The 27,167-nt window shown below is 40.4% G+C and overlaps 1 protein-coding gene across 1 annotated transcript; it reads right to left on the minus strand.

The window, feature by feature from the left end:
* Positions 1–1,220: 1,220 nt before the first annotated feature.
* LOC146309920 (uncharacterized) lies at positions 1,221–3,750 on the minus strand. The gene is made up of 2 exons (XM_084744211.1): positions 3,257–3,750; positions 1,221–1,718 (listed from the first exon to the last, which is right to left on the minus strand). The coding sequence occupies exon 2, from the start codon at positions 1,692–1,694 to the stop codon at positions 1,221–1,223; it is 474 nt and encodes a 157-aa protein (XP_084600337.1). The 5' UTR covers positions 1,695–1,718; positions 3,257–3,750.
* Between the last annotated feature and the right edge of the window lie 23,417 nt (positions 3,751–27,167).

Raw genomic sequence — 27,167 nt, forward strand, 5'->3', positions numbered from 1 at the left:
ACAGCTGACATGCATATATGACAGATTATACATTATAATATACATTATCATAGGAAGGATGTTACTTGCGATAGACCAACTGACTGGTCAGCTGATTGATCGGGCAGGCAGCCTCACCAGTGTGACTGATATGTGTCTGTATTAGTGCTCCTCCTTGTGAGTTTTGGGAAGGTGGTGAAAAAATTAGTTTCGAGCTCTGTACTATAACATGTTAACATGTTTCTCCATCTTACATGACTGCAAAACAGCGCTAAATGCAAACAACTCTGAAAGCACATTACAAATACAAAAAACAGCCTGTTATATCCCTAGGTGCTACAAGTGACACACAAACAGCCAGTCATTTAACAGGTGTGTTGTTCAGTTGCACGGTCGACACGTTGACAACAGAAACAGCACTGAAAAATGACAGAGTGGAGATGCAGAATCCACTGCCTCTTTAACCCAGCTGGACCAGTGTGGCTTGAATGACCAATTCACTGGATTTGGTGACTAATACTACATTTTAGCTGTACAGAAAAGCAATCAAATATAAACCATCCAAATCTCAAGTCTGTGCAGGACAGAAAACCAGGGACCTTTCACACCTACCTCGTTTGGTCCAGACTTTCAGACCTTTCAGTGTAATCCAAACCAAAATGACATGGGTGAAACCTCCCCAGGACCAACCAGCTGAACCTTTGTCCAACTGAAAGAGGTGCTTTAGGTCTGGACCAAACTGAACCATGGTTTTGTTCGTCTCCACAATTACATTGTAACAAAAACATGGACCTTGGTTCGGACTCTGAGGTGTGAAAAGGCCCTCAGTAAAAGTGACACAGACTATTTTTCAAATGAAGACAATCTCAAGACAACTGCAGCAAGACCAGTCAGTCTTACGTGTACAGCCACACACTTCATTAGTCATCCCATATGCCCAAACAATGGCATCCTAAGGAGGTTTAACCCCAGTGGTTGGACAAATGACCTGTCAAGTTCCACCAGTGTGGAGCCAGCTACTGGTGCTTGTTTAGTCTCATGGGAACAAGCGAGGTGCTGCATTTACATGGCTAGTACAAAGCTTTCAGAAAGCTGCAGCAGCTGACTACATCATCATGTTTTGACGATTGTTTTGGACTGAAAAAGCAAATGAATCACATACCTTTTTAATGAAGTGATGTGCCAAGGCTTGGCAATACTCACACAAACAGAGGAGAGGATAAATTTGGTCTTACCAGGTGTCAGACTGAGTTAGGATTCCAGCATTTTAAAGGATATGGATTACAGACGATGCGAAGACACCAGTTGCGAGGCCTCGTTGTTTGCTTTAAGCAGAAGAAGGCCATGGGGGCCAGGGCCGGGTATGGCTGCTGCTCCTCCTCCTCGGAGACACAGTCTGGATCACGAATTGGAGCCGTGATGCGAACTCCCAGTGTTGGTCCAACTTCCACTTCCAGCTCCGGTTCCTGGTCCTCAAGCTCCTGAACCTCAGGACTCCATTCTCTTCCACTGCTGCCCTTTCTCTTCCTCTCCACCTCCTCCTCCTCTTCCTCTTCATCCGGGCCTCCTCCAGGGTCAACATCATGACCCAGGGCGTCCTTCCTGTAGGGCGTCGGTATAGCGAGCCTCACCTCCTCCTGCACCTCCTCCTGCTGCTCCTGCCCCTCCGGGCACTCTGCGTACTGAAAGCGCGCTCTCCCCTCGCCATCAGTCATGATAGAGCATCAGGCAGAGCCACTCTGAAGGGAGGTCAGAGGGAAAGAGGTTAGGGAGAGGTGGAAAGTGGGAGGGGAAGTGGAAAGATGGACGACAGTGTGGTGAGGGAGGCAGAGACGGAGTTACAGAGAAGAGAACATTCGCAAAGACGCAGAGAAACATTGTCAGAGGAGGAAGACGGTGAAAGAGACGGATCAACTCCAAAAAGAGCAACTGGAGACAAATCACACAATGAGCCAAATAAACACTCAGACGGTTTCCTCCTCCGATCCCTCAGCCGCAAAAGTACTCGCTTCCAATCAATCTGGACACAGATTCTCAATATTCGCTTACTAACCTGGCAGCACTCGAGGCTTTCCATGAGCATTTATTTCACATAGCTCTTTGTCAGTTCAAAGACTTCCTCTCTCTGTGTTTCTCTCAACAATCCCTACGAAGAAAAATAAAATGATCTAGAGCTGCAACTGATGATTATTTTTTATATATTTCTACAGTTGATTAATCTGTCGCTCTTGATTATTTGATTAGTTGCTCGGTATATAAAATGTCCCAAAATGGTAAAAAACATTTCTCAGTGTTTCCCAAAAAGACCCAAGATGACATCCTCAAATCAAAAGATGTTCAGTTTACTGTCATAAAGAAGTAAAGACACCAGAAAATATTCACATTTAAGAAGCTGATATCAGAGAATATTGACTTCTTTCATGTAAAAATTAATCAAACCAATTAATCAATTATGAAAATAGTTAATTAATAATCAATCAATCATTGCAGCTCTAAAATGATCACACAAAAATAAGAATCTCTGCTGGAACAGCCAATAATCCTGTGTGATTATGATATTAGAGATAAAATAACAGTTATTTTCTCTGTTTCAGAGACTCCATATAGTTAGAAACAGAAATTTACCCATTAAAATAATGTAATAAACTCTATGAGTGCCACAGTATTATATTGTGAGAATAGTGGGGATTTTTTTCTTTTTCTTTTTTTTTTTTTTTACTCTGTCTCCTCGCTCTTCCTGTTGCTATGTGATTGAACAGATGGACTGCTCTGTCTCTGGTCTACCGGAGGTTTTTAGCCCACACCACGCAATGGTGGGCAGGGAATGCGCAAAAAGAAAAAAAGAAAAAAACACAATAAATGCCACACTAATCCTGATTATTATAATAAGTAGAATAACGTCAAGAGCAAAACATTAGTCATCATAATCAAGCTAACAGTCTCTTCTCTTTTAAGGGCTTGTTTAAAATGGTCTTTTGTTTGGCGTTCAATGAGAAAAGCGCATCTCACGGTTGAGGTAACTGTATGCTCTCCTCCTGAAGGGATTGTATGACAAAAAGGGAAATATCTTAAACATAGTCTCGTCAGAAAAGCAGTTGAAAAGTATAGTACTTACATTTCAAACGGTGTCAAAGGAAATAAAAAGCGCCCGAGGAAACGGAGCGCCCATCACCTGTGTTTTTGTCTTTTCGTCATTAAAAGTGGACTCAATCTTGCACTCGATGGATATTAAAACATTACAAGCAACCAGAACAACTTTATTATTTTAAATAAATACCTTATCGAGACGGAATCGGAAGTTCCCATAAGCATGATCCGTGACTTTCCGTGTTTCTAGCGCACCCAGCCTTTCTCAGCAACCCGGAGCTTTCCTTTCCTTTCTTTCTTTCTTTCTTTCCTCCTCAAAAACCTCCTTACTTCTGTTGTGTCTCACAGATCAAAGGTAATCCGGGAACCGTTAAAAAAAATCACTGGAAGTAATCAAAGAATCACTTGAAGGTGTCTTCATTTATCCACATCCATGCATCCATCCATCCGTCCATCCTCGCCGAGGTGTTGGTTACGCAGCGTGGAGCGGAGATGCGCGCTGGAGGGTCGGACCGTGTGGGTCGCCGCCGTGCTTGAAGCTCCGTGGACGTTCTGACACGGAAAAACTTGGCCAAGGACCCGGGAGCCCTGACACGTGACGTGATGGCCGGCTATAGGGACGTAGCGCTCAGTGGGAGACACACATGCGCTCGGAAAAGCCACGGAGAGCCAAGCTGGGCGCGCACAACCCGCGATGCTTCACGCATCACTACTGCATGTCAGCAGCAGATAATGGGAACGATATGAATCATATATTAGCCTATACCCTCAGTGGGTGGAAGCGACAGGAACTAAAAAGAAATATTATCATTATTATTATTATTATTATTATTATTATTATTATTATTATTATTATTATTATTATCATTAGATATCCTTTAATATAACCTGTGGGTCTGTAAGGAAACACTATAGTATAAAAGGAGCTAAAATAAGGCAGGTTTACTGTGTCTGTATTTCCTATGTTTTCAGTAAAAACACATAATAACAACAACAATAACAATAAAGTAATAATAATAATCGTCATCATCATTTAGGGTTTGAATAGGTGGGTTTCTTGGTTTTCAACTTGAGGCGTACTGCAAAAACGTGTCCATTTGCCAGTGGCGGACTCAGGCTGTCTGAGGGCAAGGGCAAAAAACATAAAAAGGGCACCCTTTGGGCAAAAACTGTGACACATTTATGATGAAACAGTCCCAATACTGTCTTAGATTGAAACTGTTTTCTGTGACTTAACACACAACAACTCAACACCTATGCAATAAAAAACTGGGAACTATTTAAGCATTTGGAGGCGCGTACAAAACCGACAATAGGTGATTGACCCTTTTCCTATTGTGATAAGTTTGCATGTCTGATATTTTTATGATGGGCACTGTAAAGCCAAGACTCAACTTGTGTGTGTGCAGGAGAGCAGAGACAAAGAGGTTTTTGAAGATCTCCTGTGTTCAGCTCTAAGTACTTTTGTAGCTTCTAACTGAACCTCTGTAGTTCAAAGTTTAGTTTCTTAACTTTTTCATGTTCATTTCAGCCATATATATTTCCTGATTTTGCTGCTTCACAAGTAATGGGGGGCTTTTATTGCGAAGAATTTACAAGAAATAAAGTTGTTATCCACAGATGCTTGCCTTGATGTCATGTTGCCATCACTGCCAATCAGAGCTGGAGCTGATAAATACCCATTATTAGTAGAGAGTAATTTGACCCAGGACTAAATGCCGATTGCATTGTTTCCCATTGCAGGCAAAAGCCAGATATCAGTGGCTGTTAGTGGTTTTTTTTTTTTGTCGAGTGTAAAAGGCTTAGTTTTCTAGCAAATGTGCATCATCTTTTCTTCACTGGAAGGCCACCCTGCAGGGCATTACTACATTTTATCTACCATGGAGCTATCAAAGAGGGCACTTTTGCTTCATTTTTTCTAACAGGAAGGCAGGGGCCACACTTGTAATTGCAGGACAGATGATGCCCACTGACCCACCAAAAACTTAGTTAATTATCAAGTCAAAAGAAATAAAATGTCCCAAAGAGCGGTATTAATTTGTGACAAAGCTTAGTTGGTTTTAGTTTAGTCAGATACTCCATATGATTTAGGATACTTAGGAAATAAAATCACTTTGAGTAATGGATCCACGCGCACTCCTGCACAGACCTTCATGGCTAGATGAGCCACTTTGAATTAACAGATCTAGACAATTTTATTTTACCAGATTTGAACTGGCTCTGGTCTAAATTTGACATTTTTGTTTCTATTCAGGAACCAGCCTGCTGTGCCAGTAGAGACCAACCTGCACTGTTCTGTAGCTTATCAGGTCCAGAGTCAGTTTATCTGTCTGAGATTTATGAGTGAGGGGGGTCAGCAGGAGGTCACACCTGGCTCAGCAACAAAGGGACTGTGTGGGTCCAAAAATCACGAAAGCCTGAAAAAGGTATGTTCCTGATGAGCAACTTGAATGGGGAGCCATCTTGGAACACTCCGTCTCCCTAACACATAAGCTACACCTTTTTTATTCTATTTTTGCATGTGACAAAGGGTCCTGTCCTTTACTTGCAATAAGCTTCATCAAAGATACAACATTTCAGTCCTTCATTGCGAAGATCTGAGGAGTTTTTCTTGCCCATGGATTCTCCTTCTACACACCCATCTACAACAAACTGAAGGTGTGCACGAGCTTTTAATTAGTTCAAAATATGGGAGAAGCCACACACAAAACTAAAACACATTTAGTTCAACTCATCAAACTGCCATTAATGTGGAATGTTTTATTAATCTTAAATTCTACGTTAAAGAAAAAATCTGCAATATATTTACTGCAATTAATCATAAAATGACCAAGATTTGAAATACTCACTTCTCTGACAACAACGCTGCAGTCAACATGTTCTCCTTTAAACCTTCTATTCCAAACTTTTCTTAATCTTTGCCCATTTCACATTAATTATAGTTCATATTAATGTCAAGAGGGGGCATGGGGACACATCTCACTTTAATCATAGACTGTATGTTAAAAAGGATTGCAGCCTGTTTAATATACCATCTACGTCTCCAACTCACTATTTGCTGTACTCATTTTTGGACGCATAATTGTTACATGTTTTTCACCACCTCCCTAATACACAGTATTCAATATATATTGGATGTCCTACATTTGAAAATATAGTTTTTTTTCTACTTCATGTTACAGTTAACATGTAAAATGAAAGCTTGAGTAATGAGAAACTGAAATGTTGGATTTGTTGGAATTGTTTGTTGATGCATTTATTCACCAGCATTCGTGTTTTGTTCAGCGTATTTGTCATGGTTCAGTACCTGTATTCAATCAGGCTACTGCTGCTTCTGTACCGCGTCAACGTCTTTATAGGCAATTTGATTTGACAATCAATTTAAGCTCCCATGCTGCCTCAGTGATCGATTACAAATACATACACTATATTTAATGAAGAGTGTTTTAGTGTAAGGAAGAGATGGAGGGAGAGAGACAGCGTGTTGGAGAGAGGTTTACACTGGGGGTAGAGCTCAGCGTCATACCGTAATGTACAACCTTGCTGACATCAACAACATATGAAGAACCTGCCAGAAACTTGACAGTAATTGATATTAGGGATGGGGAAAATGAAAGAAAAGCTCCTTCCTGGAATCAAATCCTTCTGGGTTCATTTAGATGTGACAGCTGATAAGATGAGGATCTGATGAGTCAGACTTGATCACAGAAAAAGTTGCATGTCATTCAGACACACCAAGTGTTTGGGAGATTTGTGCAGGGAAACAAAGTCATCCTGGTGGATCGCTCACTCTGTCCCTCCATACTGACACAGGAAAACAAATAAAACTGTTTTGAACCACCACTCCTGCTTTTGTTCCCACTGGAAACTGAGGACAGGGAACAGTGGAAGACTCCAGCTAAAAGTCACTGCACAGAAGAAATATAAACCAACATTGTTACTTGTACTAAAAAGTAGTAAAAATATGACTATGCAGGCTGGTCTCAGCTAACTTTTTAGAGATTAAGGCTAGAGGCTGTTTTACATTTTACAACTTTATCAACAACCAATAGAAGACAAAATAAGTAATGTGAATGTTAAAAAGAGTTCCTACATTTAATCTTAAAGTGATAGTGGGGTTGTGTGGATATTTATCCTCAGTGTATTACCCACAGTAGATGCTGCTTGGCACGCACCCAGTTTGGAAAAGGAGGGAGGATAAACACAGAAGCTAAGCGACAGGGTCAGCAACAGACAATATTTTAGCAACTTAAAAAATGTCCACCTAAAACAGAACAATTAAATATACGCTATATTTGGAATATTCTCAATGCTTTACTTTGCTGTCAGACACCTTTTTTTTTCTTCTTTTCAACTCCATAAGGGAAATCAGTTATTTTACCTCTCAGAACATGATCTCCTGCTGTTCTGGAGGTAAAGTTACTGAGTTTGGTTGGTTTTTGAATGAGCAGTATCGATAACTACCTCATACAACCCCACATCAAATAATCCTAACTATCACTTTAAGGTTAATGTTTTTACTTTGTGTAATGCTACTCACCCATTCCTGTACATAACGTGACATGGTGATAATAAACTATGCTTAGAGAGGGAAGGGACAGAGTGCATGGATTGTTGTGATGTTTGCGCTCATATCTCATAATGGACAAGCAGACCAGCAGGCCAATCTCCCAACAACCTGCCGTAATCCTTTAATCTTTGTGTGCTTACATACAGAGAGATATGAAATCCATAATCTACACACTTCTGTTGTGCCTCTCCTCATGTCTGTATGTAGCCCACTTTTTCTCTGGTTTAGTTATTCATGTGACCGGTAATAATAGCAATGTATTAAACTGGCTCAATAATGTGATTTGGATTAATTCTAATGTGAAAATTAAATAAAATGTCAATTCTCGAGTAGGCAGTTTATTTTTGGCATCGGTGGGTAAATCTTCCATAATAACCTTTAAGTATAACGTAGGTCTAATTCAAATGGTGTGAGAGAAAATTAGACTTCTGATCCGCCTCTTGACTCTTAGTTGAGTTTCATTCCCAAATCATAAGTATATGATGACCTGGGGATGAGATTCGACAGTCAACTTTTTTTTTTTTTCAGAAACACTTACTACACCTTTTTAAAAAAAAAATCAACAGACAGTAAGTTACAATAAAATTCAGCAGGTTTCACACTAACCTCATCCACCTGGCGATAAGAAACCTGCTTTTCTAACTGAAGAAAACTCTTTTCAGGAACTCTGACACTCTGCTAGAGTTCGTGAAGAGTTTTCAGATTGATGATTTAAAGTTATTTATTAATGATTTATTTATTTATAAAAGGCTTCATAGTTTAATGACTAATATTAACACTGAATATCAACATTTAAGGTCCTCTGTGGAGTTCTCTTCATTGTCTCTAACCAAAACACGGTGTGTGTGTGCCTGATACTACTTGTTTGCCACAACTAGAAACAAAGGCAAAGTAGCAATGTTAGTGAATCTTCAATCCTTCCCTATCCACAAAACCATCTTTCCTAATTTGATATACCACTGCTCGGTTTCTCAAGACACCAAATAGCTCAAAACACCCAATCCATTAAAAGCCACATAACAAAAGCAGCAGTCTTTTTAACAATGATCTTTAGGATGATGGACTCTCAGCCAGGTTAGGAAATATTTAAAAATGAGTCAACGAACCTTTTGGCAGCTGTGTTCCTTGATTAATGCAACATTTTACAATAAGATTTGTTAAAACCGCACTGCCAGTAATTCAGTCTTTTATTGAACAGCATTGCCCTGGAGCGATCTTGTGCAGTTCACAGATCACTCCAAAGCATCAGCTAGGCTGGAACAAACTGAATACATGCTGGGCACGCAGATGTGAGGCTGCTGCCAACCTTCTCGCTGCACAAGGCTAAGCTGATCAAAATAATAATTTGCCAAAAGGTTGATGTTCTCCTTCAGGACCCTTGGCAGTGGAGCCATGTCCCCGAAAGCCAATTAAGGAGTCGTTTGAAGTGGTGAAACTGAAGGGACAATAGAGGTACTCAAAGGTTTTATTCAAAAATTGTGATAAAACTGTCTTATCTGTTATAAAGGAGGATAGCCTGCATCTTGATGGCCATCCATTACTAAGGAAATGGTTTCCATTTAATTATTATCCCTGCCAGGGGATCATGTGATCACCTCTGTGTGTGTGTGTGTGTGCGTGCATGAGTGAGTGCGAACTTGTGTGTATGCTCACCAGACCTGCATCTTGTCAGGAGCTACTTTTGAATACTACTGAACCAATCAGCCTAATTCTACTTTATGCATATTCATGACTGTATGCTGAAGAACCTCAGTGATTCAGAATTTTGGAAAAACCTTGAAAACACTTTTATGCCATTATGTTTTTTATGGCCTGGGGCATTACATTTTTCAGGTCATCTCATTCTTGTGAATGTGAGCGAAAACAGCATGTTTCTCACTGGAAATTATTCACTGGAACCAAATATGTCAATATAGTGATAACTTCCATATTGTCAAAAAATTTAATATGTTTTGTTAAATTCCTTCAAAGCTATAAGTCTATATTAAATGTCTTCAAAATCTTCACTAAATATGTTATATGTGTCTGGGCAAACATGGATATAAACTGTAACTTGACTGGTTGGTAGGGACACATAACTTTGAGGCAGTAATTCTATTTTTTGACTGCTCTGTTTGATTTGACCATTGACAGCTGATCTAATCTTGTTCCCACTTGGGACAATTGGCAAAACTTTGCAAATCTCAGCTGGGTTGCATCTGGCGGTTGTGGTGGATTTGCAGTAGGTGCTTCACCATCTGTTGTCTGGCGGGGATCTGCTCTCTCCTGAGTGCACTCTTGAGTTTCCTTGAGCCCCCAGCCAAGCTGAATCAAGCTTTCCTGTTATCTGTCAGTGGAATGGGACATAACATTATCTAAAGTAATACCAAGTAGGATGACTTGCTGAGGTCATTACAGAAATTAAATGATCTGTCCATGTGTGTCCATTTGTTCTCAGCTGTTTGCAAAAGTGAGCTGACAGATCGGACTCGGCAGCACACACCCTCCTGACACCTGTCTTTCTCTCCCACCTGTCTGTCTCTCCCCTCCCCCAGGCTGTCCATCATGTCCAGAGTTGGAGCTCACGTCCTCATTACTGTAGGCTTGGTCTCAAAATGTCCCCCATGAGGCTTTTGCTACTGTTGGCTCCAGTTTCACTCCACTCTCAGCTGTGTGTACAGAAGTCTGACAGCCTGGTTTGAATTTGCTCAGGGCATCTCTTACTAAAACGTTGTCTCTGTACCAGCCACCAGCCCAGCAGCACATTCTGCCTCAGGGAGGCAAAATATCAGATTTTTTTTTTCCTAGCTCTTTTCTTACACAACAAAGTCACTCCTGAGCTTGCGACTTAACTGCCGATACAAAAACAATTATGTGTACACAATACATTTGGTCACAAGTTCCACAAGGGGACAAATAACAGCCTGTGTTACATCTTTGGGGAAGAAAACATCTCTCTCTTCGCACTGTTTTTAATTCATTTTTACAGTACATATTGCCACCACTCTAAATCAATAAGGATGCATGTGCTTCCCACAGATAATCAATAGTCCTCCGTCAGCCTGCGCTCTCTGCCTTCCACTCCCTGGCTTTTCCCGACCACTTCCCCATCCCCCCATCCCATCATCCTCCATCCTCCCTTCCACTCTGACTCCCACGCGTTCATCATCCAGCCTTTTCTTCCTGCTTTTCTCATCTCCTTCTCATCAGCGACCATCACTTGATCCGACTATGTACAATGGAGGAAAGAGGAGTGCCGCGGCACACGCACAAAGTTGATGATGGGTTTTCATTTCCCAGTTCTATAGAAATCAGAAAAAGGAGATGTCAGATCTGACACAGACAGATTGAATTTTACGGGATGAGGAATAAATTAAATCGTCTTTTTCTTGAAATATGACACAATATGTAGTTTAGAAAAGTACTTTTTCTTGTAAAGAATGATAGTAGGCATCGCATTTTTGGTTTCAGTTTCATCAAAGGAGCAACATGTCACCAAAAGTACTGTAGTCCAAACAGCAAGTAGCAGCTATGGTATACTGAATAGGTTGAATCTCTATTTAATATACTATGGCTGAATTAAATTATTTCCCCAGCCCCCTCCTCCCCAGACTCGAGGAAGCTCAGGCAGGCTGCAGGACCACTACATGGCTGCACAAACACCAACAGAACAACAGCAACGAGCATCTTACTCTGTCAGTTGATCAGCTGTTTATAACTGTCAGTTGTCTGTCAATGTAAAGCTAAGCCTGTTATCCTGAAAACAAAAGCCCACTGGAGTCTGAGGTCAGCGCCTGCCTGCTGGACTCCATTAACATATTGCTCAATTTAACTGCTATGAGCATCTACTCCTTCTAAAAGATTTTTCATGATTAATACCACTTACTCATTCTGTGAACAACTGGCATTCATTTGAATGCTAATTAAAGGAGAAACCTGTAATATATTTACTGTAATAAATCATAAATTGACCACGATATGTCATCAGAGATCATGTGTTGAAATATTCACCTCTCTGACATCAACATCTCCTTTGAAATTTCTATTCCAGGCCGGAATAGCTGCTTTTGTTTGCTTTTTTCAGGTTAATTACAGTTCAAATTAATGCGGAGTGTTTGTTGAATGAGTAAGTGTTTCTTTATGAGTCATAGGAAATCATTTATTATCTCACAGAAGCCTAAGAATACTGTTTAAACAATTTTGCTGATAACAGGCTCAACTTGATATTGACAGACAAGTGACAGCTTATAGTGGAGGACTTGCTGCTGCTTGATATTGTCAAATTACAATGTTGCGCTTGTCTTGTGCTCCTGCAGGGTTCCTGCAGCTCTGGGGAGGAGGAGCTGAGGAGAAACAACTTGGTTCAACCATAGATATAGATTTCCAACTTATTTAATCTATTGTCTGTGGCTCCAGCTCACTTTCTGGACTGCAGTGCTCACTGGAGATGCATTTGCTAAATATTACTCCTTTAATTTGAAATGGGCAAACAATAACAAGAGTTAGGGACCAGAGTAGAAATTTCAAAAGACACTAGACCTGTAGTGTTGCTGTCAGAGAGGCAAGTATTTCAACTTCGCATGTTTCCTAAATCTCTGGTGACACATCATGGTTATTTTATGATTTATTACGGTAAATAAATTACAGATTCCTCCTTTAAATACTAGAAAATGTACATTACATAACTCCAAAGAGTCGTATGAGCAGCCAGAGTAAAAATGGCTGAATGCACAAAGAAAACCACAGCTCCAACAAAAAACTTCTTTGACAGAAGCTGCAAAGAAAATAATGTCTCCGTCCTGCCCGCACTTTGATTGACAAGTGGTCTCTTGAGATTTGCAGGGCAGAAACACAACAAAGACATCAAAGACGTCTCCAAAGTAATGAACAGAAACAACAAAGTCGAGGAAGAGTTCAGCATCATCGTGGCTCCTCTCCGCTCTGCCACACCTTGTCCTCTGATCTATCTTAGTTCTCCACACCCCCTCCCCATTTCTCTCTTCCTGTGTCTCTGGTGGCTGGAGTCTTCTCATTAGGCCTGCTGACGTATGTGAGGAGGGGGAGACCCTATATGTCGTCCTTCAACGGGGCTTCCCCCAGCAGCAGGAGCACCAGCACGGGCACTTTTATACTGTACATGTGCAGCGTGTCACGAGTGTATTGCACAAAGCAACTGAAATATGCATATTCTTGATGTATTATTGAAATCCAGCTAAGAAAAGTGCACTGAGATACATAAGAAAGTGAAACAGAGACTGGCATGGTTAGAAAGAAAGAGGAAGGGATGAAAGAGACTTTTTTTTTGGGAGGGGGGGTGGAGAATTATCCCTCTTTCTAGCTCCATGCCAAAGTAATCATTCTAATTAGGGTATGGGAGAGGAAAAAATATCTGTGCATTCATAAACACAACAGGAACAGAGGAAACAGTTACATAATCACACACAAATACCAGCAGGCCGCTTTTTTTGCACACACACGCGCCAGTATGGAGCAGCATCACAGACAGCTTTAGAGGGAAATCTGTCATGCTAACAGAGTGCACTCAGCCGTGCAGCTCAGTCATACATGTTGACATGTGAGAGACACCTGTGTGTGTTTGTGAGGCATGGCAGCATTACTGTAGAGCTGCTTTCATCTGCATAACAGCCTGTGTACACGCATCATCTGCGGTCTCATCTGCATTCACTTGGATGTAAATACTGTTATGTGTTATCTTTGAACAGGTGTGTGTGTGTGTGTGTTTGTGTTTATGCTTTGGTAGTGCTGGGAGCTTGGTGATATAATGACTAGAACATGGCCTATTTTATCACCCCAATTTTGGCCTAACACAGCGAGACTGGTCTATATCAGTCAGTGTCTGCATATGTTATCAAATACATGCCTATATGTAATGGCAACGGCTGCTTATGTAAATACTGCAGCCAGTATATCCTTAAATGTCACTACTTTTTCCCTTTAATCTGTCATTATTACTGAAACACTTATAGGCATTGGAAAAGGAAGCGTGGGGGTTGGATTAAAGAACAATGGACCTTGAGACAAAGAACAAGTTGTCATCTTTCAACCTCCAGCCAGATCAGTTGGATGCACTGCAACGGACCACCCTGAGAAGGAGAGCAGGGATAAGAGCCATGACCGTCTAATGCTCGGTCAGGAAAATTAAACAGATGAAATGAACTCAAGATGGCTAAACAACGGGAAATCTGAGACTGTTGGGCATCTTAACACAGAGCTGTTCCACCACAAAATCTTGACAGGTGGACCAGTTGGACCAATGAACAAGACTCTGGCAGGACCAGGGGAAGCGCACATTGTCCATCAACTTCAACTGCGTTTGTGCATGAAGTCCATCGATGTAAAAACATAATGTGTCCCTGATGTTGAACTTTTTATGTTAAAATCAGCCATATTATCATCACCATCCTGTTGCAGCTGTTTAGATTCCGCCAGACGCAAATTCAACAATGCAGACCCATTTCCTGGGTATCTATGCACATAAATAACTGTATATATTGCTTTATTTTATTCTATTATAATATATTTATTCTATTCTATTTTGAATTTAATTATTTATCTTTATAGCATGTGTGTGGCATAAAGGAACTTCAACTCTTATTTTATTATGCAACCCTGTGTATGATGTCTGATATAAAACCTTTTTGTTCTAAGACATAGTGCCAATTGTTTTATTAGTCAGCTTTATAGGCAGTGTTCTTGTATAGTTGATCCTGTTTCTTCATTCTGGTTTAGTTTATACATGCCTGCTTTATATGCGTGTCTTTTATATATAATTATTTATAATTATTAAAAATAAAAATGAAAGCTTACTGTTTCAATGATATTATTTTGGACAATAAATGTGTTGTTAAACTGTATATATCCTGCCTCCATTACATATCTATGTGAGTTTATTCAGTATTCAATATTCTTTATATTATATTCGATATAAAGAATATCTGGCAATATACAATATAGGATTTTTTTTTTTTACTCCGTAATATCGGCATCAAAATCAGCCCCAATAAACCAGCATCAGTCAGGCCCTAATAATGACTACATGAAGCTAAATAGTAACATGCCAGGTAGCTGTTAGCATGCTAGTGCTAGCCAGCCATAACAGCTCTCCAAGCTTCAAGCATGGCTGCAAACACACAGACACAGTAAAATGAACAACACAGCTAATATGATAACTTCGTCCATTTCAGACTGTTTTTTTCCATCAAAGGTCAGTTCTGTCAGGACAGTTTAACATTACCAATGCTGGTGTGACAGGGATCTAATGCAGAGCACTCTCAGATAAATGGTTTAGATTTGCCAGCAGCCCTGCCATTATGTACCTCCAACCTTAATGAACTTGTTGAATTTGGTTGCTGTGGTCAGTCCAAGCTGACAAGCCAAGGTCCTCAATTTTGACCCACAAAAGTGGAACGCACCCTAAAACACTGGCATCTGGTTCATTTTCTTTCTTTCTTTTTTTTTATCATACTGTTTTGTTATGTGATCCATAACCAAGGCAAATTCTTTGCGCGAGAAAACCTGCCTGGCAACAAACCTGATTCTGATCTGTAGCTGTTCAGTCATGATTGGACAAAGGTGTTCATATACAAGCACCGATTATAACACTCTGAGAGGCAATCAGGCTTGTGTGCACGTGCCACATTTCACATCGATTAAGACACAACTATAAACACTGGGTGCTATAAATCTGACAGAAAAAGTGGATATGCTTACTCCATTTGTGACCACTATGTATGGTCTGTGACTCAGGTGCACGGCATTGCCTTCGCTGACCTCAGGGGAAAAATCAAAGCGTTATTTTTACCTTGCATGGAGACGTATCTTCAAAGGGTTTTTTTTTGTGTGGTCTTACAGATCTCTACAGTCTGCCCAGAATGATAAAATGTTTGCCAGAGGTGAAATTGATGTTCAAATTAGTGTTATGTATGATACCAGCTGGTGCCCTTTGATTCAGTGTAACTAAGAAGTATAATTACTCAAGTACTATATACTATATGTATAGTGAGAGAAGCGCCTGTTATTGTCAAGGGTAATCAACAATGGCCAGTGATAGATCAAAACTGTATGTGTCCTAACTTCAAACTAAAGCTACATGTTTTGCTGTGTTTTATGTTGTTTTTGGCGCTGAGCTTTGTTTGTACATGAAAGCTGGCCTTGTCACTGCTGCATGAGTGTGTGTCGCTGCTGTATATAATGCTAAATTTACTTGACAGACATGCCCTGAAGGTAACAATATAGCGATGTGTGAAAAAAAATGGTCAGACTACAGAAATGTATGTGATTGGCAGCACTGAGTCCCTTTGATTAGCATCCAAACAGGCAGAGTGCACTCTGATTTAGTTAATGTAGAGATGACTTGCAGATTTTTTTTTCCCCCATCGACCAAGCAATTGGTTGAAGAGTCGGTAGAATTTCAGTCGACCAAGATTTTCTTTGGTAGGACCACAGCCCTACTTTTCACTCCTCCACACATATTTAACAACTTTAGTTACTTTCATATTGAGATTTCACATTTAAAAAAATATCACAAGCTTATAATAGACAAACAATTGTGAGATTAAACCAGTGATTTACAACCTTTTTGGCTTGCGACCAGGAGTTGTTGGCAGTTCCAAAGAGACATACACACTCTAAACCTGCTGGAGACTCAAAAAAACAAACTTATCTACAAAAAAAAGTGTGTGAGATGTGAGAAAAGTCCAAAAAAGCTTTGTTTTTCTTTTTTTACTACCCCATAAATCATCTCAAGATCCTTCAGATTTATTGTGTGACCCTTAGAAAGGAGCCTAAGCCGAGATCTTTATTTATTAATCAATTAATCACTTATAAAAACGTAACCACTTAAAAATTCATTAACTGATGACACATATTTTGTGTAATATTTCTCCACAACTGATAAGTTTTCTCACACTTAAGCTTGATCTGCCTTGTTAGTCAGAGTTGGGACTACTTGCGGCCTATTTGACACTATTTTGCTGCATTTATCTAATAAGGACAGGTGGATAAGTGCAGTCATTTCCAGTAAGAGCCATATTGTTTTATTATTCTGAATGTTTAAATGGTTTGGGCTTCATGAATTAATGTTTCACATGAAGTAATGCGGTGCTAGAATTGTTTAACTAAAACTTAAATTGAGAATATGTTTGTATCTTATTAATTATTAATGATTATTTATCGATTGTTTACATTTTCAGTTAAGGAAAATGCACACAATTTGCAACCCTAGCGAGCACTGAATGAGTGTTTTGAGTGTATTTACTTGGCACAAATATGTTTGCCTGAATACACACATTCTTGCACCTATGTCAGTGCATGCACAGGCACAAATATATACACATGCACAAAGTCTGTTACATTCTTTTTATCCTCAATTTGCTGCATCCACTTATTTGTTTAGCTGTTTTATCCTAACCACCACCAGGGACAGGGGCTGTAAAATAGCTTCAGCTAAACTTCCTATATACATTGCAATGTTTATCTGTATTGTCCCTGTTGAATAAATTGCATAAGTAAATAGAATTAACCTCTCTCATGCAATCCTGCCAGACTGCGTGTAAGTTTCTCATCTTGTAAATAATTTAGGCTGTTTATTGGAACACCAAATTATCTCATCTGTGTCAGGGCATCTGAGTAGCTAAGACTGTGATGAAACTCATGTAGGAATGTCCTTCTGTATGTACATGTGGATCTGATTCCTGGTGGCTGTTATCTTCTGTGGTGTGATTCTGTTGTGTCTGCATGCTGTCTGCTTTCATCTACTGAAAATAAAAAGGGATGCATGCACACACACACACACACACACACACACACACACACACACACACACACACACACACACAGGCGTTGACTGCCTGCTGGCCTCTTGAAAAATATAAAACTCATTTTCAATACAAAGACCTGCAGGTTGCAGGGCGTCCTCACCCACACACACCCCTACTGGTAGACTTCAAACCGGCTTAGAGAGAGAGACAGAGAGGCTGAGACCAGAACAGGGTGGACGGAGTGAATAGAGAGGAATAAAGGTATACAAAGAGGAAGTGGGACGGAGGGAGGGAACACAAAGACACAGGAAGAGTGAAAGAGAATGATGTGTCATAGCAGCAGTAATGACAGTAACATCTGGATTTAATCTGATGTTGTATAACACTGTCTGGGAGCGTTCTGCGTGACATTATATTAACCTTTACATGAACAATCACATGCTAAACAACACGCCTAATACCTGCACATAAAACACACAACATCAAAGAAACATGCAGTTTTACTTCAAAATCTTTAGCTCAGTCAGGAGTATCTGCATGCATCTCTTTTTCTTCTAAAAGTGTGATCAAATTGACATTTATGTGCTTCATAAAACATCACAACATTTATTTCCTATTTAAATTATTATTATTTTTCAGCTTTATTGCTGAAACATGCATCACCACTGACAGATATACACTCATAGGCATTGGAAAAAGAAGTATGCGGTTTGGACTAAAGAGCAGTGGACATTCAACAAATATAGTTGGCATCTTTCCAATATGCTGTTCAGCTGGAGGCACAGCTGAGGACCACCTTAGGAGGAGTGGAGGAGAGCCCATCTCCAGCTTGGACTTGACGCTGCTTTAGATAATAATCATTTAGAAAAGTGAAACGCATGAAATTGGGCTCAGGCAGACCCTGCATTTGACAAGCCTAAAACTGGGTGCTATCCAGACAGAATTCCTCGGACCAAATCATGATATTCCAGTTGTGTCCTTGCTTGGTTTACTTTGTGTACCCAGCTTCTACATGTGCTGCAGTTCATGCTGCCTAGTGACACCAAGAAACCTCCTTTGGTTTGAGTTGTTTTCTTTGTGCGGTCCAAGACAGATGGGAAGAGTGGTGGTGGTGGTGGTGGTGGTGCACGACCCTGTACTACTTGCTGCAGCTCCCGATTCAGTCTGAATACAGCCTAACTCTAGTTTGGACTAAAATCGAGGTGTCATTTTCTTTGGTCTGTGGCAGGTAAATTAGGTCTGTGGCAGGTAAATTATATGTACGTGACTCAGGAGTTTTCTACCTGGGAGTTATTGTAAACAACACTGTGATTTGTTCTATATTATAAATGTATCATATGGATTAATGGCAGTTAAAAGTGGGAACATATTTAAGTGGGTTTATTGTCCTTCCACTCACCATCTGTCTTTCAAGCCCATCACTGTGTGTTTCTGCTCGACTTTCCACTCCACTGAACGTGTCTGAAACAGTTGTGAGATGAGTCTTCACTGTCTGTCACATTAGGAGCTCCTGCAGAGAGACAGACATAAAGTGAGACAAAGACAGTAAATAAGATGGTGTGTGCTGAGAGTGAGTGCGAGCGCTCAACAGAGGTCCACTAATAAAGGTGAGATGGTGAGACGGGGGAGACGGGGGAGACGGAGCGGGGGACAGAAAGAATGAGGTGGAAATGACACAGAGATAAATAAAAAGATATGGAGACAGACAGGAGGAAGCAGACTTCCATTGCTAAATCATACACTTCTGTGAAGCCTCACTACACTTCCAGAAACTTCTGTGCAGTCCTCGCATACTCAGCTGTGTGACGATATGCGTGCGCATTTGTGTGTGTGTGTGTGCTGGTGCAGCTGTGCATTCCAATCAGAGAGATTTAACCCTCTCGCCCCTGCTGAGGGCCCCACCCCCTCACCATCTCCCTCACACTATCCGCTAATACCCTCCGCTGTCCGACCATCTGGACCAGTCACTGCTACCGCTCAGTATGTACAGTGTGTGTGTGTGTGTTTGTGTGTGTTTGTCTGTCTCCAGCCTCATGTCTCACATTCACAGAAAGAAGAATTAGCTGGTTTATGTTAGCCCTCCCCGCTATCCTGACATAAACCTGAATTACAGCGAATAAAACAGGCTTTTTGTTAAAATCACAACCCAAACTACCACAATTAAAAATAAAAGAAATAAATGACTCAAAAAATACATTTATTTATTTCTTATTTCTGTATTATTACTATCTTGATTTCCTTCATATTTATTTCTGCAAATTTATTTCTCTGTTTGCTTTTTACATTTCTTTGTGTTTTTCCTATTGTTTTTTACATTTCTTATGTATCCTAATATGCAAATGAGGCGGCCATCATGCCATCAAGTGTGTCATGGCCTTAATTTTTCGCCTTTTAATCGATTGACATCAGAGAGCTGAGACTGACTTTACATGCATGATAGGGCTGCAGCGGATGTAGCTGGGATTTGGCCCTCACTTCTGTACAAATAGAGAACTTAAAAATGAAATGGAAATACATTAAGAAAAATTATTAAAAATTGGGTAAAAAGTAAATAAATAGGATGTGTTATGGTTTTTGTTATTGAGTAATCTATTTACTTTTCTATTCATTTTTATCATTATTATTATTTTGGCAGTTTCAGTCCTCCATATTAACTGACTGCTGCCATAGGATACCACTTTATGTAAACACTGAGACACAGATGTTCCAGTTTACAGAATTTTCTCACAATTTTCATTCCAAACATCCACCCAACAATGTTTACTGGCCAGACCTGCTCCTGATGGCTGTAGCTGTCATTTCAGCAAAATAATTTACTGTTGTGTCTGTCTGTTTTGGCCACCTTTCACACTTTAACCCACAGGTTATCAGCTACAGACTGAGATGTCAACTCGCAATATAATTGGTTGTAGGAAGGAGCCTTTCAAATTACAGAGATGCTCACTTAGAGCCAAAACAAAGTATTAGCTTTTGAGATAAAAGGGCCATTAAGGTCATCAATAGTACATGATAAAAAATAATCAATTTTTCTTTGGAAAAGTTGCGGTTCTTACTGCACTACTGGGTATTACTGCATTAGTGCTCTCACTCATGTGATGCATAACCCGGAGTTGAACTTATTGGTGTCATCACTGCAAATTTTATTTTGAAAGGTCAATCTCATGTTGAGATCAGTGTATGGATCCATTGATACATCTACAGATCAGTGCTGCCATGCACAAGACAGGAACTCAGCCTCTGATCGTTCGACAGTGAGTGACTAACAACGTGCTAACAAAAGCTGCTTTCAAAACAGAAAAATGGACACAGAAGACATTGGGTGGGTTTATTATTATGGATTTATTTAATTCTCAAATAGGATGCTGCAGTTCATGGCTGGATTACAAAGGAGTATGATGCCACTTGAGCTGACATTGTAAAGGGACAATGTTAGCGTTAGAATTATCTTAAACTTAGCCTAGCCTGCTCAGCTTACTTTGGGGTTAACCTCTTTCACATTTCCAGCTGCTGAGAAATAAACTTTTTTTGAACTTGAGAAGCTGCAGGGTTTATTAACTGACACACACTGTGCATTTACTGTCAGACTGACAGCTTTCTGCTCTGCTCTTAGTAGCACGTCACTCAGTCTGTTTTAGTTTTAAAGAGTTTTGCTGAAGGCTTAACAATTATGACAGCCTGCAGAGGCTAACACTTTTGGCCCTGAGTAGACCTTAAACAAAAAAATGTGATGCTGAAAATTAAATCTCAACTGAAAGTGGATCATCAGTTTAAAGTTCACACATCCACCCATTCTGACCTGCATACGCTACTTTCCATGGTTACAATACCATTACAAACAAAAACAAATTTCTCTCAAGCCCCTTTTACACTGGACAAAAAAACCACTAACACCCACAGACATGTGGGTTTTGTCCTCAGTGGCAATTGGCATTCAGCACTCACAGTTCAAATGACAGGTATCAATTGGCTCCAGCTCCTGTCAGCAGTGATATACTCATGACATGCCATATTTGCCTCTTTTCAGTGGAGGCAATGAAGGCTTGTCACCTCCATCAATAACTACAATGGCTCTTTTGTTCCTTTTTCATACACATGTGCAGCTTGGCTTACCTCAGTTTAACAGCGTGGTTTTGGTGCATCAGCCGAGCGCATGAAGGTGTGTATTTACTGATGAAATGCTTGCAATTTGTCAAGTGGTGAACTGTGGATAAACACTTTACCTCCCCTAACTTCTTCACAATAGAAGTCCCAGTTATATTGTTACCTAAAAGCTTTTATAATAAAGCAGCCAATTCAGGACATTTTGGATTGCTGTGTAACTTAACAACACCTACAGGAGCTGAAACGGTAAAATACGGCAGACGTCTGAAAGAACAAACGGCACCACAGGACAGAAACTAAACTTCAGTCCACAGAGGTTAAGTTAGAAGCAACAAAGGTACAGAGAGCTGAACACACAGACACTTTTCAAAACGCTTTACTCTCTGGTCTCCTGCAGACACAAGTTGAGTCCCGGCTTTCCATTGCGCACCAGAACAAAGACAGAGGGGTACACCCGTCTACTGGCAATGGGAAAAAGATGAATTGCCTATTTTTTAGCAAGTTTACCCACATTTACAAAACTGCTTATACACTATATTTTGGTGTAAAAATTGTGTAAGTCGTCCTTTCACTATCATTTCACTGAGGTTGCAGAAGGTCTGTCAGAACATACTCGAGCCAGATGACAATTTCTTTTTTATTTCGTTGGTACGTATGTAGAAATGATACTATAACATAACTTAAGCTTTACATTATCCACCACATAAGATGGCAATTTAAAAAAGTTAATACCGAGCTAAAAGTTCGAAGTTACTGTGTACTAACAGGAAATGTCCCATCTCACTTGCTATCGTCTTTCTGCCTCGGTTGCTCCATCTTCACTCGACTTTCAGCTCAGTTTCATCATCCGCCTTTCAGTTCACAAAGACGAGCACACACACACACAGGCGCAAGCACACGTGTGGAGGACCTAAGAAGCCATAAATATGGCTTATAAGATCTAAGAGTCAAGTATTATCCTCTATTACAACGTACAGCATTTTGTGTGTTGTGAGTGTGTGTGTGTGAGGGGTTACATGTGCACGTGGGTGTATGTGAGAGATTGTGTATCATGAGGTTAGAGGAGAGGATTCCTAACGAGCTCTGTGGCGGCATCGCCTCCATGGAGCTGGCTTGACTGCTCTCACTAATGAGACAGCGACACACACACACTCTCACACACACATAGGAGCAGCCCTGTAAAACTCTCTGAACAGACACGGTGAATCACCATTTCATCTGATCTGCCTCCAAACAACCCCACTCACTAATCCATTTCCTGGCCTGTAAGTGTGTATGTGCGTTCCTGTGTATATATATGTGTTTAAGGCCAAAAGGTCCCTGTCCTGGCAGCTTCTCATGATTAATCCCCCCTATCTCTCACTCTCCCTGTGGCACCTAACACACTTTATCTATTTCTCTCTTTCTCTCTCAATTATTTCCTCTTCATCTTTTTTGCTAGAAAGTCTTGATTTTTTTTTTTTTTTGTTCTTTTTCCATTGTTCTTTTTTTGTCCGAGTGGTGTGTTTAAGGTACATACAGTAGCGTATACAGTGCGTGTGTCTGTGTGTGGATATGTGTGTGGGTGTAGGATTTAAACATATGTTCATCAAAGGAGGATTACTGCCCAGTGCTGTGATCTAATCTGAATGCAGCCTTGCAGGAGAACAACCTGCTGATACTGATCTTTCAAACACATACACACACATACATGCGCGCACACACACAGTCCTGACCTACAGATGTTATGAGGTTGGGATGTGCTGGGTCACTGGACCTATGCATCGCCCAATGATAATCACCTTCCCATCCGGCTGACCAATCAGAGCGCTGCTTCTAGGAACAGATGGCATCGCCTCTGTAATCTCGGGTATGATTTTGTCTTGAGCTTTGATATGTTGCCTTGAGGAACATTTGTGTCAATTATCCTCGTTACCTCGCGTTGTTGTGTAGCGTCTGCAGAAAATGTAGCTGATGCACTGTCGTATCAGGACTCTGGATGCTTTCCTCAGGAATTTTCTGCTATTCATTTTCATATGCAATGAAAAACTAGCAGAAACTTGCTGAAGGTGGTGAACAGTGTAAACATGAACACTTGAGTTAATTGACCAGCCTCCACTCCAACACAGACCAGGGTCAAGGGAGGTTTAGGCCTACCAGACCCAAGATTATACTGTACTGCCTTTGAAATGGCTAAACTGGCTAAGCATTCGACTAAGAATGAACAATTAGATTGGGTTACTATTGAACAACATATTAAATCCTATCACGTCCCATTCTAAAGAGATATGCGCCAACATACACAAGATGCACAAGCTTTCATGTTCTAAACAGTTGTACTCGTCATTATGGCATAATCCTGAGATTAAGATTAAAAACAATATATTGGAAACAGTGGCATGTGAATGGGATACACAGCATTGGAGATGAGCAGGGCGTGTTCATGTGGTATGCTCATGTAGTGAGGAAGTATCATCTCAAGGGAAGGGGCCATTTCTGGCAGTATCTACAAATAAGAGACTGCTTGACTTCCAAGATCCAAAGCAAAACTGAGAATGCACTTGCAGACTATTTTGAACCACCGGTGGAATGTCATCGAGCTTCTGTTTTCTGCAGAACAACCCACCAGTGTTTTAGCAATGACTGTCAAAATTTGAGAATGGTTTGGCAGAGAGATTTGGAGTGCACAGTTGATGATGCTTGTTACTCGTTAGCGAAAGCATGACATCCTGCTTTTTTCCTTCTATCCTCCTGGAAATGCTAATCCTTGCTGACGTGCCTTGTCACACCGAGTCCAGCCAAGCCAGCACATGTGTATGGAAAAGGAGTATAGATCAGCTCAAAATCCTTCCGCCCCTGCTAAGGTTTGCCTGGACAGCCTTACTAGCTCTGATTAGACAAACACTGAAAGGGCAGGGCTTTCTGTAAATTCTGTCAAACTTTTAATTTAATTATTTTATTGTGCCTCATTCAGCAGCCGACTTTAGTGTGGACTGCACTCATGTGGCACGTTTAACCACCACTTCAAATCACAAACCCAACTACTAATGGACAACCAGCTCCACCACCTGAGCCGCAGCCGTCTCATGCATCACAAAGTGATTGGTTAAATGTATGCTAGATGTGGACAAGAGTAAACGGATAATAAATCTACCTGACACCACTGTTCATCAACATTATGCCAATCTGAAGCTTTCCATCGACTCTGTATGCACGTCCACTGTTATTTATGTTCTCGTCGCTTTTAGTGTTAACTTACTATCCAGCCACTCTCCGCAAAAGTTGGTGCACTCCTTTGAAATCTGTAACCAATGTGTGTTTGTGTGTGCATGTAGTGAAGAAAGAGCCCTTGTCAGTTGATTTATGGGCTTCTGGGAAGCTGCACTGTGCAGCTGCTGTCATACCACAGATCAAAGGGGATTCCTCGACAGGCTGGGGGGGGGGGGGGGGGGGCATGTTGGATGGAGAAGGAGGGGAAGAGGTTGACGCAGTAAGGAGAACTTAATGAAGCTCGCTGCAATAATGTCAGCTGCTTCGATTCTCTGAACTTCATAAGATGCTTCTGCTATGAGGGAGTGATGAGGTTAGACCCTTCGGACCTTGCTGTCTTTAGCTGATCAGTTTGTGACAGTCAGAGAACCCACTGCAGCTCAGAATTAAACCATCACTGAAAGGATTAAGAGGCTTCTGCCAACTGGGACCACCCATGTAATCAATAAAAAAGGAAAAAAAACCTAATGTGCTAAGCTACTGATGCCAAATACCTCTTTGGATGAAAGTAAATGTCAAATGTCATGGTTTAGTAAATGACACTGTGGTATTGCCAGAGGAAGCTGATAATTTAACATTTTTCATGCACAAAATGCAGCAGAACTGCCTTTCAATCACTTCTGTGGCTTTTCCTTTGGCGCTTTTGACCACACCGAGTCAGACCATGCCGCACTGATTTGTAGTTGCACCCAAAATGGACTTTCTCTGAAGTAGGGGCAAAGCATGTCCAACCCATTTTCTAGTGGGCTACAGTGACATATCTTCAACCACCACCAACACGTGATGACCCCCCCCCCCCCCTCAAACAAGCACATGAGTATTAATTCATGTGTGCAAGAGAGCAGAGAGAAAGAGACTTTTAAAAGTGACTGCGTGACTGTTTGTACTTTCAGGTATCTGCTTTATATAGGAGTCGTGTCAAGTTGCTGCTGATGAAAACCCAACATTTCCTGATTTTGCTGCTTCATAATAAAAGCATTTAAACAAATAACTTTTTATGCTGAAGAATTTATAGGAAATTGGGTTTTTATCCACCGTTTTTACAGATGCTCGAATTCACCTATGCTCTTATTCAGTTAAAAGACAGACCTTTAAGCAGGTAGCTGTGTTATAATGGAGATGCAAATCCCTGCCGAGCTGGGTTGATGTGCTGAGTCAGAGTCAAGACAAGCCCGCATGTGTATGTATATTCTACTGACATACCTTTTTGTACCTGTGCTTAAATGTACAATCTTCTAACATGTAATTCTTTTTTTTTTTTACCTTTATTTACACATGTAAGTCCAAGTACAGTACAGTACAGTGACAACCTGCTAAGAGTCATTTAGCAGTTTATTACAACACTAAGCTCAAACTATTGCTCTTTTGAATAAATAAGACAAGAGTAATACAATCAGTCAGACCTTCATGAGGGCTAAAATGTTTTTGTTGAAACTGTTTCACAGAGTTATTCAACTTTATGTTCATGTGATGTTGTTGAATTGTACTGTTATTCTGAGAGGCGTTTCTAATATTTTGTCCACACCATATGCAGTTAATAATTGTGTTGCTCTATTAGACTGGATTCATTTTTGCCAGGTTTGCCTTCTAAACATGGAGTGTATATTTAATTTTTTGTCTGTGTATACTGTTATTTTTCTTCCTGAGCTGTATTGTGTTCACTGCAACAGCCTATTATATTCACAATGATCATTAATCATCTAATCTAATCTGCAGAGTGATGCTGCACTACCCTGCTGCTGGTTATGTAGTCCTTGTAATCCAATTGGTGCGTCAGTCGCTAATGCTGCGAAACAGCAGACGTCAATCCAGATGGTATTAAAAATCACCCCGAGGACACCAGACTTAATTCATACACAATAAATAACTTCAGCTGGGACACTGACCAGAACAGAAATGATTCTACTGTATGGAGAGAGCTTCCTGAGTCCGAGCATACAATTCTGCTCTATATCACACTCATGCTAACAGGTAAAGCATTTGTTGTCATATGCACAGTTAAAAACAAGTTTTCTTGTACAATGACATTCTTCCTTTGCCTTCTACTCTGAACAACGTTGAACACATTAAAAAGTGAGGAAAATATAAAATATAAAAATACAATAGATGTAAAGCATCAAGGGAGATAAAGAGTACAGATCACAAATACAGAAACTAAGGAAGACTGTGTGCAGTGCCTACCTCTCATAAGACAGCAGAAAACGACACTTATGGTGGATACTAAAAGCTAAGTAAATAAAAAATACAAACAGAAGTGCAGTATTCAAGAAGGACTCAAACAAAGATGTCTGCCACTATCTCGGTCACTTAACAAGGCAAAGTTTGTCCATGAAAGCAAATAAATTACTTATTTTTCTCAAAATATACAAAAACTTCAATCCTTACACATTTAAAATAGTTTTTCTTCAAGCTTTTGGAGCAAA

The sequence above is a fragment of the Lutjanus erythropterus genome, chromosome 19 (assembly GCF_056507025.1).
Source record: "Lutjanus erythropterus isolate fLutEry1 chromosome 19, fLutEry1.hap2, whole genome shotgun sequence".
Lineage (NCBI taxonomy): Eukaryota > Metazoa > Chordata > Actinopteri > Lutjaniformes > Lutjanidae > Lutjanus > Lutjanus erythropterus.